Source organism: Hyla sarda, chromosome 3 (assembly GCF_029499605.1).
Source record: "Hyla sarda isolate aHylSar1 chromosome 3, aHylSar1.hap1, whole genome shotgun sequence".
Classification (NCBI taxonomy): Eukaryota; Metazoa; Chordata; class Amphibia; order Anura; family Hylidae; genus Hyla; species Hyla sarda.
The window spans coordinates 295,553,670-295,568,549 of record NC_079191.1 but is presented as its reverse complement, the minus strand read 5'-3'; the positions used below and the strand labels follow the sequence as shown (position 1 = coordinate 295,568,549).

General features: G+C 40.0%; 1 protein-coding gene across 7 annotated transcripts in view; it reads right to left on the bottom strand.

The window, feature by feature from the left end:
* Nucleotides 1–11,838: 11,838 nt before the first annotated feature.
* Nucleotides 11,839–14,880, bottom strand: part of EGLN1 (egl-9 family hypoxia inducible factor 1) — a 501,918-nt gene continuing 498,876 nt past the window's right edge. For 2 of the 7 annotated variants that reach the window (XR_008891417.1, XR_008891418.1), the window contains exon 6: nucleotides 11,840–12,426. Coding sequence is in view for 3 of the 7 variants with exons in the window: in XM_056566909.1 (XP_056422884.1) it covers nucleotides 12,362–12,426 (65 nt within the window). In the remaining 4 variants the exon portion in view is untranslated. Of the gene's footprint in view, nucleotides 12,427–14,880 lie in introns of all 7 variants that reach the window. The other 5 variants (XR_008891419.1, XM_056566914.1, XM_056566909.1 and 2 more) reach the window with 5 other exon arrangements.

Below are 14,880 nucleotides of genomic sequence, written 5' to 3'. Positions count from 1 at the left end.
AGGATTACAGTGAGTATCCGGCTGCAAGTTTGAGCTGAGGCAAATTTTCTGCCGCTGCTCAAACTGCCAGCGAGAAACTACTGTGAACCCCCCGCCCGTGCGACTGTACCCTAAAAACACTACACTACCACAAAAAATAAAATAAAAAGTAAAAAAAACCCTATTTGGGAATCACTGGCGTAGAATACCCCTATGTCCACCCCTATGCAATCCCTAATTTAGGCCTCAAATGCGCATGGCGCTCTCACTTTGGAGCCCTGTCGTATTTCAAGGCAACAGTTTAGGGTCACATATGGGGTATCGCCGTACTCGGGAGAAATTGTGTTACAAATTATGGGGGGTATTTTCTGCTATTACCCTTTTTAAAAATCTAAAATTTTTGGGAAACCAACATTTTAGGTAAAAATTTTTTTTTTTTTTTTACATATGCAAAAGTTGTGAATCACCTGTGGGGTATTAAGGTTCACATTACCCCTTGTTACGTTCCCCGAGGGGTCTAGTTTCCAAAATGGTATGCCATGTGTTTTTTTTTGCTGTCCTGGCACCATAGGGGCTTCCTAAATGCGGCATGCCCCCAGAGCAAAATTTGCTTTCAAAAAGCCAAATGTGACTCCTTCTCTTCTGAGACCTGTAGTGCGCCAGCAGAGCACTTCTCACCCCCATATGGGGTGTTTTCTGAAGCGGGAGAAATTGGGCTTCAAATTTTGGGGGGTATTTTCTGCTATTACCCTTTTTAAAAATGTAAAAATTTTGGGAAACCAAGCATTTTAGGTAAGAATTTTTTTTTTTTTTTTAACAGATGCAAAAGTCGTGAAACACCTGTAGGGTATTAAGGTTCACTTTACCCCTTTTTACGTTCCCCGAGGGGTCTGGTTTCCAAAATGGTATGCCATGTGGTTTTTTTTTGCGGTTCTGGCACCATAGGGGCTTCCTAAATGCGGCATGCCCCCAGAGCAAAATTTGCTTTCAAAAAGCCAAATGTGACTCCTTCTCTTCTGAGACCTGTAGTGCGCCAGCAGAGCACTTTTCACCCCCATATGGGGTGTTTTCTGAATCGGGAGAAATTGGGCTTCAAATTTTGGGGGCTATTTTCTGCTATTATCCTTTTTAAAAATGTAACATTTTTGGGAAACCAAGCATTTTAGGTAAAACATTTTTTTTTATTTTTTACATATGCAAAAGTCGTGAATCACCTGTGGGGTATTAAGGTTCACTTTACCCCTTGTTATGTTCCCCGAGGGGTCTAGTTTCCAAAATGGTATGCCATGTGGTTTTTTTTTGCTGTCCTGGCACCATAGGGGCTTCCTAAAGGTGACATGCCCCCCAAAAACCATTTGTCGCTCCTTCCCTTCTGAGCCCTCTACTGCGCCCGCTGAACAATTAACATAGACATATGAGGTATGTGCTTACTCGAGAGAAATTGGGCTACAAATACAAGTAAAAATTTTCTCCTTTTTACCCCTTGCAAAAATTCAAAAATTGGGTTTACAAGAACATGCGAGTGTAAAAAATGAAGATTGTGAATTTTCTCCTTCACTTTTCTGCTATTCCTGTGAAACACCTAAAGGGTTAATACACTTATTGAATGTCATTTTGAATACTTTGGGGGGTGTAGTTTTTATAATGGGGTAATTTATGGGGTATTTCTAATATGAAGACCCTTCAAATCCACTTCAAACCTGAACTGGTCCATGAAAAATAGGGAGTTTGAAAATTTTGTGAAAAATTTCCAAATTGCTGCTGAACTTTGAAGCCCTCTGGTGTCTTCCAAAAGTAAAAACTCATAAATTTTATGATGCAAACATAAAGTAGACATATTGTATATGTGAACCCAAAAATGTTTTATTTTGAATATCCATTTTCCTTACAATCAGAGAGCTTCAAAGTTAGAAAAATGCAAAATTTTCATTTTTTTCATCAAATTTTGGGATTTTTCACCAAGAAAGGATGCAAGTTACCATAAAATTTTACCACTAAGTTAAAGTAGAATATGTCACGAAAAAACAATCTCGGAATCAGAATGATAACTAAAAGCATTCCAGAGTTATTAATGTTTAAAGTGACAGTGGTCAGAATTGCAAAAAACGCTCTGGTCCTTAAGGTGTAAAATGGCCTGGTCCTTAAGGGGTTAAACTAACAGTTATCCCACTATGTGCAAAAGAGAAAAACTTACCCAAAATATGAATGTGGGCTATAGGCAGTCGCACCCACTCCACAGATTCACTCCGCACAACAGATAATCACAGTTTTTGAAACTCCTCTTTCACGCTCCCCTCTTACACAGCAACACTCAGAAAGAGCAAGCTTGAGGTGTACCTACAGTTTAAATTTATACAGTTTTAAGCGGAGCATATTGTCCAGCTCTCATAAGTTTACACTGTAGGTGCACCTACGTGATGTATGTTTTTTTTCCTGAAAAACTAATTTGTGCCTAGTTACTGTGAAAGGCTAGCCAAAGCTACATCCTTGTTTCTGTAGCCTTATACAGTTTTAAGCGGAGCGTATTGTCCAGCTCTCATAAGGCTACAGAAACAAAGGTGTAGCTTTGGCTGGCCTTTCACAGTAACTAGGCCAAAATTAGTTTTTCAGTAAAAAACTAACAAAAACAAACATACACCACCTTTGTACGCACAGGTTACACTTATGAGGACAATAAGCTCCACTATGCAACCTATATTAGGCACTGTAATCAGGTGATTATGGCTTTTTGTGCTCACCCTAACTAGCCTGTTAGCTTTACAGTTGTTGTACACCCAACTGAAGCAGTACAGAATCGCTGTGTAGTAGAGCCCAGTAGTGTTATTAGGCACTAAAAGTAGGTGACAATGACTTTGAGTGCTCTGCTTAGCTGGCCCCTTTAAGCTTTCGAGTTGCTGTACACCCCACTGAGCAGTGGAGTCTCTGTGTATTACACCCAAAAGTGTACTTTCTCTCTCTCTGTCAGTGCTTTTATGGAGTGATTTGGGATTGTGGTGAATCGCTACTGTCAAGCTGTTTTTCTGTGCAACGCACACAATGCTCCATCTCTCCCTGCAATGAAATGCTCTCTCTGTAATAACATGCTGAAGTGACTCACTGCAAGATGGCTGAAGATTATATATGGTTGTGACATCACAGGGGTGGCTGGCTGTTGCATGTAATTCAGGGTCATTCCGCCTACCCGCCTTCCCAGAGTTCCTTGCCCCATGTCCTCACATGTGCATCCTCCATTTTGGATGCCCTGGAGCCTGGACCGCACTAAATGGAGTTTAATGAAGCAAATTTTTTCTGAAATTCATTACGAACTTGGATTTGTCAGATTTGATTCGCTCATCCCTAATTAAGACCTTTAGAACTTCCTTTTGGAACTGAAGGAATGTCCCTGCATTGCCAGCGTACTGAGATAGTACAAAAGAGTTGTACATGGCAACCTGTACCATGTAGACCGCAACTTTTTTGTACCATGCCCGTGTTTTCCGCATGGCATTATATGGCTTGAGGACTTGATCAGAGAGATCAACTCCCCCCAGGGAGTGACCCTGAATTGCATGCAGCATTGTTCCCCAAAACCATTTGGCACCAAGCAAAATAAAAAACCTTTCTGAAAGGGGTGAAAAATTACAAAAGATCCTGATATAGTATAAACCTAGATGCCTATGCTGTGGAATGATACCAGGTGAAGGAATCAAAACATTTTGTTCTAATTCTACAGGAGAAATATTCACATTAAAATCCCTGAATAATTGTGCCTCAATCTATGTTATATATTTGCGGATTACAGTACGTGGGACGCACAGTACAGACTCTACGTGCACGTCTAAATAAGCATAGACACAATATTAATACAAAATTTATGCTTCATAGTGTTTCTAGGCATATTACCTTGTCGCATGCTGGAGATGCTAAAGATCTTTTAGAATGTCTCATCGAATAGATTCCTGTCGATAGCCGAAATCGTTTTCAACAGCTCATCAATAGAGAGTCCTTCTGGATTTTCAAAATTAACTTGTTGCACCCTGAGGGTTTGAATTAAACCATTGAAAGAACAACGATTTGACATATTTTTATTAGAATTGTTAGTCTCCATGCAATCTACTTATGTTATTTGTGTTTCCACCTTTTAGGAGTAATAGTTGGCGTTGTCATATCCGGTGTATGACGTATCCCATCGATTCCCTATATATATTGACTTTACTATATTGACACGCCTGATGAAAGGGCCAACCCGATCCAAAAAATGCATTGTGTGTAAATAAATAGTTTATCTCCTACCTTGCTTCGCTTGCACCTTCCTTTCGGAACCATTACCTCTCCGGCAGCGCAGAAACCAAGTTCCTCAACTCCTGTCCGAAGTTCCTCCAGCGTGGGAAGTCTGCTGCAGCCCCATTCAGCTACGTTGCTCTGCGTTCACGAGTGTTGTGCCTTGTCTTGCATAACCACACAAGGTGAGCTTACTCAGCACCTTCATCTGCCCTTGTCTTATAACTGGACCTGCGCATAGGAGCACTTTGTGTTATTTCTCCTTTCTTCAAAAAATGTGCAATGGCACTAATACTAAGCTCATGGTTTATGTCTGTATATAAAGAGGATATATCCATAGTGACTAAAATGTATGTCTCTTCCCTTGTGAATACTAAAAAGTATTTCTGCAACAATAAATCTATGTAGTGCGATAGATTACTGGATAGTGAATTAATGCCCAAAATAAATAGGCAGCCTGGTCAATTCTTCTGATCTTTTTCAACTTTAGAAAGAAAACAAAAAATAATGGAATAGATGGTTTACTAGGGCTAACAATCTCTTTAGGACTTACTTAAAACACCTTCGAAAAACAACAGTTTATGTTCATCTGAATATTTCTCTGTGGGGTTAAAAGCAAGAGGTGCATAATAGGTGCTATCAGGCCTCAATGCCTATTTTATGTTGTTGTCATGATCCATGATGACAATCCCACCTCCCTTATCCACAGAGCATATATCCATGTTATCCTTGTTCTGGGATAGGTTTTTCACTACAAAGTTTTCAGCTTTCGTCATACTGTGGTTGTATTTTTTGTGTGACTTAGTCTAGTTTGCAAAGTCTGAAACCATTAAAGATGAAATGATGAAAACCTTTCTAAAAAAAAGTGCCCTTGATTGATGAGGAAAAAAAATTAGACTTTGGGCACAAATCCATATTTATAAAGGCAGGACATAGTGTGGTGACGTGTGCTAATGTTTCATCTCTTTTGGACCAACTGCTTCCTTGATGTAAAAAAAATTGGGTGATGGTAAGTTTTATAATTAACCTGTTGAGGTCTATAAACAAATTAAAACTATCAGCTTTATTAGTGGGTCAAAAGGACAGGCCCCGTTGGAGGACATTTTGTTCAATATTATTGAGAACATAAGAGAGATTACGGTAAATATTTTTTACTGTCTCTGCTGTTTCTTTCTGTGCCTAATGGCTTTTTTTTGTCCTCTCTCCATTTCGGGCTCAGAGGCTGGATTTTCAAAACGCCCGACAAAACCTAGTTTGGCGTTTTTTGCCCTGAAATCGTGGCGTTTTCCTCCCACAGAAGTCTAAAGGAGAGCAAAACCGCCAAGAAAAATGCCATGTGGATTTTAACTTTGGCGTTTTTGCAGGCGGTTTTTATTCTTGTTTGGAGTTTAGCGATCCAAAAAGGTGATGGACATTTCGTAGGGTACCAATAAAAAAATAATAAAAAAGATACAGTAGTGATGGAAAAAAATTATATCTAACGAAATTAATCCTTTTTATTTCTAAATTTGTATTCATTTTTAAACGGGGATCAATTTATGTGGGCGGGTAAAGCACAAAAAATGTAGCCGACAATAATAAAAATGTAGTGTGTGTGTTTTTCACATTTTTTAAAAACATTTTTAGGTAGTACTACTACTCCCAGCATGGAACACACTGTGTCCATGATGTGAGTAGTAGTACCTGTACTAATAGACAGATCATCCCTTTGCGATCCTCCTCTATAATTTAAAGATGCGGCCAGCTGCTCTTCTATGGTCCCCTGTACTGCCGTATATATACACCTATTCATATTTCCCGCAGAGAGCTGTGATTGGGCAGATGGTTTCAGGTAATCACAGCTCTCTGTGGAAAATATGACTAGGTGTATATATACGGCAGGGCAGGGGACCATAGGAGAGCGGCCGCATCTATACATTATACAGGAGGATCACTGCGGGTGTCAGTAGTGATACCCGCTGTGATGTGTTCTTAACTACAAGTACTACTACTCCCAACATGGAGTACACTCTGCTCCATGCTGGGAGCTGTAGTACCTGCATTAATAGACCGATCGCAACAGGTGTCAGAAGTTATGTGCGATCTGTCTATTAATGCAGGTACTAAAGCTCCCAGCATGGAGCAGAGTGTGCTCCATGTTGGAAGTAGTAGTACTTGCATTTAAGGATACATCACAGCGGATGTCACTCCTGACACCTGCTGCAATCGTCCTATCTATTGCATAGATGGAGCGGCTGTATACAGCACTCGCATCTCTGCTGTGTATTCCTGCCAGTGATGTGAAGAGAACATCGCTGATTCATATTTCCCTCTGAGAGCTGTGATTGGCTGCAACCATCCGGCCAATCACCACTCTGGGTGGGAAATATGAATCAGCGATGTTCTATTCACATCACTGTCCAGAGTACAGAGCAGAGATGGGGAGCACTGTATACAGCTGCTCCACATCTCTGCTATATTATGGGCGATTGCATCGGGTGTCAGTAGTGACTCCCGGGGCAATATGTCTATTAGTACAGGTACTACTACTCCCATCATGGAACAGTGTGTTCCATGCTAGGAGTAGTAGTACTACCTAAAAAATGTAAAAAATAAAAATAAAAAAAAAAGAGAAAAAAAAATGAAACACACAAACACACTTTTTATTATTTATTAAAATTTCGTTAGAAAAAAAATACATTTAGTTAAACACATTTTTTTGCATCTTTTCTTTTTTCTTTTTTGGTACCCAACTATTTTTGTACAAAAAACGCCAAAGGGGCCAAAATAAGGCAAATTCCACACAAAGGTAAAATCGCAAGAAAAAATGCCAAAACTCAGGGAAGCAGCGGCAGTTTTTCTGCCGATTTTTCTGGCATTTTTAAGCCCAAAAAAATCGCAGGACAAAAACCTCAGTTGAATTCTAGACTATGGCGGGATTTCCAGGATGAGGATGGACGGTGGTGTTCTTTGCATACATGAAGAAGCCCTAAAAAAACAGTGGAGTTGTTGGATGGTGGACTGACCGTATGCAATCTGAAGAGGGCTAGTACCCTTGAAACACATCATTGCACTTAAACACCACTGGTGTTCAACCAAATGTGGGAGTATTCTGGAATTCTTCACTGGAGCAAACAGTGCCTATTGTGTATGAGGTAGTTTTTTTTTTCTCCTTCCTACTGCTAATGTCCATTAACACAGTAATTTTACCTTGAATGGATGGATAATTGCCCAGTTTAAAAGACCCAGCTTAGGCCAACCATCTGCAGTGTATGAACAGTTTTAAAGGATCTTCCCAACATTAACATTATCCACAGGACCTGGGAACAGTATCCCATTATAATGGAGATCATGCCTGTGTACTGCTGCTTCAACTATTGTGCATGGGACTGCTCCACCATCTTTTGCAGTCCCATAGACAATGAATGGAACAGCAACACACTTGTGAGGCTAGGGGAAGACTCATGGCCTCAATTCTCATGATTGCTGGGGGTCCAGGAGGTTGGACTCTCCACAAGATAACACATCCTAGATATGAATGAATGAACTAATCGTATGGAATACTTTCGCCTTTACATAGTTGAATGTGCTGACGACAAAATCACACAAAAATTATAAATGGAAATTAAATATATCAACCCATGGAGGTCTGGATATGAAGTCACACTCAAAATCAAAGTGGAAAACCGCACTATAGGCTGATCAAACTTTGATGTAATGTCCTTAAAACAAGTCAAAATGAGGTTCAGTAGTGTGTGTGGCTTCCACGTGCCCGTATGACCTCCCTAAATGTCTGGGCATGCTCCTGATGAGGTGGTGGATGGTCTCCCGAGGGATGTCCTCCCAGACCTGGACTAAAGCATCCACCAACTCCTGGACAGTCTGTGGTACAACGTGGCGTTGGTGGATGGAGCGAGACATGATGTCCCAGATGTGCTCAATCGGATTCAGGTCTGGGGAACGGGCAGGCCAGTCCATAGCATCAATGCCTTCTTGCAGGAACTGCTGACACACTCCAGCCACATGAGGTCTAGCATTGTCTTGCATTAGGAGGAACCCAGGACCAACCGCACCGGCATATGGTCTCACAAATGGTCTGAGGATCTTATCTCGGTACCTAATGGCAGTCAGGCTACCTCTGGAAAGCACATGGAGGGCTTTGCGGCCCCCCAAAGAAATGCCACCCCACACCATTACTGACCCACCGTCAAACCGGTGATGATGGAGGATGTTGCAGGCAGAACGTTATCCCCGCCATCTCCACAACCAGCGTCTTCAGACTGTTACATGTACTCAGTGTGAGCCTGCTTTTATCTGTGAAGAGCATAGGGCGCCAGTGGAAAAATTGCCAATCTTGGTGTTCTTTGGCAAATACAAAACATCCTGCACGGTGTTGGGCTGTAAGCACAACCCACACCTGTGGACGTCAAGCCCTCATACCACCCTCATGGAGCTTGTTTCTGACCGTTTGAGTGGACACATGCACATTTGTGGCCTGCTGGAGGTCATTTTGAAGGGCTCTGGCAGTGCTCCTCCTTGCACAAAGGTGGAGGTAGTGGTCCTGCTGCTAGGTTGTTGCCCTCCTATGGCCTCCTCCACATCTCCTAATGTACTGGCCTGTCTCCTGGTAGCGCCTTAATGCTCTGGACACTTCGCTGACAGACACAGCAAACCTTCTTGCCAAAGCTTGCATTGATGTGCCATCCTGGATGAGCTGCACTACCTGAGCCACTTGTGTGGGTTGTAGACTCCGTCTCATGCTATCACTAAAGTGAAAGCACTCCCAGCATTCAAAAAAGACCAAAACATTAACCAGGACGCATAGGAACCACTTGCATGTGGCCACCACTTGCAGAACCACTCCTTTATTGGGGGTGTCTTGCTCGTTGCCTATAATTTCCACCTGTTGTCTATTCCATTTGCACAACAGCATGTGAAATTGATTGTCAATCAGTGTTGCTTCCTGAGTGGACAGTGTGATTGATTTGGAGTTACATTGTGTTGTTTAAATGTTCCCTTTATTTTTTTGAGCATTGTATATCTATACCTCACTCTATAGGTGTGTATGCATATATAGTCACCACACATCAGCATACCATAAAAATTTGCATAAAGCAATCTCTAAGTTTGGTCTCTGGAAGTCATTACGCTGTGTTTGTATATCTTTATAAAAGGTACTCTGATGAATGCCCGGGATGGGGGACCATAACCATGTGATGTAAATAAAGCCTAATATCCTTGGTACACTTCAATCAAAAACTGATTTTATATTATAACATGGAAGGTTCTACTTGGTCAGCATCAGTACAGTATCACATAGTGTGGATTACAACGCTTTCGTAGTAGAAAATTCTTATATTAATATATAATATATGCTATAATTGCACTTTTAAATATCTAGCACACAATGTTCAAGTTAAAAAAAATAAAAATAAATTAAGTTAATAGAAATAACTTAAAATTAATTTTCTAATAAAATGCAAATTAACTAGAGCTCAGTATAGGAACTTCAAGTTTGTGAAAATATGATTAATAATCCTTTTTTTCCTTACATTACTATTCAGCAAAAAAAACAAAAAAAAAATGAGTAGATTTTTAACAGGAAGAGCTATAGTTTCAAAATGCCTTTAGTAGCAATGCGTTTATTATAAACCTTACTATTTATAGGCATTTGTCTTTTAAAAAGTGAAGGCACAGTAGTTTTATCCATATCTAAGAAAAACATACCTTAAAGTTTTTTTTTTTATATTTAACAATCTTAACCCCTTAAGGACCAGGGGTTTTTCCGTTTTTGCACTTTCGTTTTTTCCTCCTTACCTTTAAAAAATCATAACCCTTTCAATTTTGCACCTAAAAATCCATATGATGGTTTATTTTTGGCATCACCAATTCTACTTTTGTAATGACATCAGTCATTTTACCCAAAAATCTACGGCAAAACGGAAAAAAAATCATTGTGGGACAAAATTGAAAAAAAAACGCCATTTTGTTAATTTTGGGGGCTTCTGTTTCTACGCAGTAAATTTTTCTGTAAAAATGTCACATTCTCTTTATTCTGTAGGTCCATACGATTAAAATGATACCCTACTTATATAGGTTTGATTTTGTCTTGATTTGTACTTCTGAAAAAAATCATAACTACATGCAGGAAAATGTATATGTTTAAAATTGCCATTTTCTGAACCCTATAACTTTTTTATTTTACCGTGTATGGGGCGGTTTGAGGGCTCATTTTTTTGCGCCGTGGTCTGAAGTTTTTAGCGGTACCCTTTTTGTACTGATCGGACTTGTTGATCGCTTTTATTCATTTTTTCATGATATAAAAAGTGCCCAAAAATACACTATTTTGGACCTTGGAATTTTTTTGCACATACGCCATTGACCATGCGGTTTAGGTAGGAGACCCTCCTCGTGTCCCACAGCTGTTCGGGATGCCACTATTTCGCTGCGGACATCCCGAACAGCCCCCTGAGCTATCCAACAATGTTTTACTTTCACTTTAGACGTGGCGTTCAACTTTGAACGCCACGTTTAAAGGGTTAATAGCGCGCGGCACCGCGATCAGTGCTGCGCGCTATTAGCCATGGGTCCCGGCCATTGTTAGAGGCCAGGCCCGACCCGCTATGACGCTAGAAAGGGAAAGGACTCAGGACGTACCGGTACGTCCTTGGTCCTTAAAGGGGTACTCTGCCCCTGGCATCTTATCCCCTATCCAAAGGATAGGGGATAAGATGTTAGATCGCCGCGGTCCCGCTGCTGGGGACCCCAGGGATCGCAGCTGCGGCACCCTGCCATCATTACTGCACAGAGCGAGTTCGCTCTGTGCGTAATGACGGGCGATACAGGGGCCGGAGCAGCGTAACGACCGCCACGCCCCCTCCCATAGACTTGTATTGACTCACTCTGCGCAGTAGTGATAGTGGGGTGCTACAGCAGCGATCCCCGGGGTGCCCAACAGCGGGACCCCGGCGATCTGACATCTTATCCCCTATCCTTTGGATAGGTGATAAGATGTCTAGGGGCGGAGTACCCCTTTAACAGGTTAAATTTGTGTTCTAAATGAGCTCATGTGTATTCAGTAATAACAACATTTCCCTCTATTAAGGGTTTACCAGATTTTGTAGTGTACTAGTTAAAAGGGAACCTGTCATTACTTTGCAGCCTGAATCACAAGCCACTGGGGCAGTTCTTGATTGCTTCTGTTTGCCAGTCACACTAGTCTCCCTATACCAAACAGCCAGAGATCAAGCAATCATGGCCGGTGAGGTGAGGAGAAGCTGGCGGGGACTTACTGTTCGCGAAGCGTGAAAGTGATGACAAGTTTCCTTAAAAGGGCGCTGTCAGAATCAAAAGCTTTTTATATGTTGTACATCTTGGCAAAACCTTAACTTTTCTAATGTACTTCGTAAGAAAATTTTATTTAATTTTTATAGAAATCATGGCTTATAAAACCATGGTTTTGTCCAAGCTGAAGCAAAGGCATGGACAAAGTCCCATCAGACAGGAGAGAGCACAGAGAGTGCTAGCCCAACCCTCACTTACTAAACTTTGTCCATGCCTGTGCTTCTGCTTGTGAAAACCCATGATTTTACATGCCATGATTTCTATGAAAAGGAAATAAAAATTTTTTATGAAGTATATTAGAAAGGTTTTTCCAAGATGTACAACAAAAAAAGGTTTTGTATGTGACAGTGCCTATTTAAAGTCTTGTCTATGCAAGTCTATAAAAGAGTACAGTAGTAAATCAGTAGTAAATTCAGCTACAATGTAAACCCTCTACTTAAAAGTGTGAATAAAAATTAAGTCATTGTACTGTCATTTTATAGTTCTAATTGGGTCAGAAAAGACAAATTTGTGATGGCAAAATTGTAAATACAATAGTAAGGAATTAATACAGGAAAAGAGAGATATGCATGAGTGAGTAGCATACGCAAATTTTCTTAAAATAGGTAGTGGCAATACTGGCACAGACCAGTGCATTACTTTAGGTTTATTGGTGCATCATCTAGTAATTATACATATGCTTTACTATTATTTACATTCACAACATAATGCAGCAAGAGATTCAGGTAATACATGGTTTTCAGGTGTCTTTGTATATATTGTATACAGAAAGAGCAAAAGAGCTGCTAGTTCCCAGCTCTTAAAAGACTTCTTTCATGACCCCATCTGATGACTTGTTCAGCTCAATCCTCACAGATTTTTCACCTAAAATAAATTAATAAGAAACAAAAAAAAGTATTAATTTCGAGACAAACCTGTATTAAAAAATATAGTTTGGAAAAAATATACATAAAACATAAAAACAAGAGTGGAAAACAGGCTGAACAGGAAGAAAGCCAGCACTCCAGAAGAGTATGTGTAATGTGCTAAAATTTTATTATTCATGTCACAATGCTTTGGTCATGTTCAAATATTAAATCTGTTTCAATAACAATGTTTCAGGCTATGCCCTTTCTTAGGCTTAGCCCCCTGATACTTCTTGTCTACCTGCCCACCAGTAGTAAAGTGACAGTTACCACACCCCTTTTCTAACAGAGCCTCACTAGGCCACGCCCCTTTGTGACATCATGTCACGCCCCTTCCCCGTACAGCTGCGCCCCTTTTCTCCCACAGTCATTGTTGTAATCTCCTAAATGTGTGTGACTGTTTATAGTACTATGTTAACTTAAGACATGTCTTACGACCCTCCTCCCTGCACAGCGTCTCCCACAGCCAGTGACATAATCTCCTAAGGGGCGGTGAATGGGCATAGTACTATGAACATGTCCAGCAACAGACTGCTTCTACGGCAGCTGTTCTTGCTTCTGTCAATATTCACATAGGAATCGTAGTCACGGTATTCATTTCACATTATATAGAAACATTTGCTCAGTATGTTAGTATGTTTTATAGAACATGTGAATATATAAATGTTATATCAGGTTTTCAACAGAGGTCAGCACAGAATGTTATATAAACAATTATACCACATTATATAGAAACAGATACTTTTTATGGTATTTTCACACATGCAGATATAACCTGATAATCCATCATCACAGCTGAATAGTTTGTTTATACAATATGTGTCTATATCAATGAATAGAAACGCCTCTATGTAAGGGATCTTGAATTATTTTAGTGTGGGATCTAAAACATATCATTTATAGCATCGTACATTGCATAATATTGATACCACCTTCTAATATAACGTTCCATGACCCATAAAATTAACCCCTTAAGGACCAGGCCATTTTACACCTTAGGACCAGAGCGTTTTTTGCACATCTGACCACTGTCACTTTAAACATTAATAACTCTGGAATGCTTTTAGTTATCATTCTGATTCCGAGATTGTTTTTTCGTGACATATTCTACTTTAACATAGTGGTAAAATTTTGTGGTAACTTGCATCCTTTCTTGGTGAAAAATCCCAAAATTTGATGAAAAATTTGAAAATTTAGCATTTTTCTAACTTTGAAGCTCTCTGCTTGTAAGGAAAATGGATATTCAAAATATTTTTTTATTTTATTCACATTTCCAATATGTCTACTTTATGTTTGCATCATAAAATTGACGTGTTTTTACTTTTGGAAGACACCAGAGGGCTTCAAAGTTCAGCAGCAATTTTCCAATTTGTCACAAAATTTTGAACCTCGCTTTTTTTCAGAGACCAGTTCAGGTTTGAAGTGGATTTGAAGGGTCTTCCCATTCGAAATACCCCACAAATGACCCCATTATAAAAACTACACCCCCAAAGTATTCAAAATGACAATCAGTAAGTGTTTTAACCCTTTAGGTGTTTCACAGGAATAGCAGCAAAGTGAAGGAGAAAATTCACAATCTTTATTTTTTACACTCACATGTTCTTGTAAACCCAATTTTTACAAGGGGTAAAAGGAGAAAATGTATACTTATATTTGTAGCCCAATTTCTCTCGAGTAAGCACATACCTCATATGTAAAGTGTTCGGCGGGCACAGTAGAGGGCTCAGAAGCGAAGGAGCGACAAGGGGATTTTGGAGAGTACGTTTTTCAGAAATGGTTTTTGGGGGGCATGTTGCATTTAGGAAGCCCCTATGGTGCCAGAACAGCAAAAATAACCCACATGGCATACCATTTTGGAAACTAGACCCCTTGGGGAACGCAACAAGGAATAAAGTGAGCCTTAATACCCCACAGGTGTTTCACGACTTTTGCATATGTAAAAAAAATTTTTTTTTTTCACTAAAATGTGTGTTTCCCCCCAAATTTCAAATTTTTGCAAGGGCTAATAGCAGAAAATACCCCCCAAAATTTGTAACCCGATCTCTTCTGAGTATGGAGGTACCCCATAAGTTGGCATGAAGTGCATTACGGGCGAACTACAATGCTCCGAAGAGAAGGAGTGATATTTGACTTTTTGAGAGCAAATTTTGCTCGGGGGGCATGTCGCATTTAGGAAGCCCCTATGGTGCCAGAACAGCAAAAAAAAAAACACATGGCATACCATTTTGGAAACTAGACCCCTTGAGGAACGTAACAAGGAATAAAGTGAGCCTTAATACCCCACACGGGTTTCACGACTTTTGCATATGTAAAAAAATATATATATTTTTTTCACTAAAATGTGTGTTTCCCCCCAAATTTCACATTTTTGCAAGGGTTAATAGCAGAAAATACCCCCCAAAATTTGTAACCC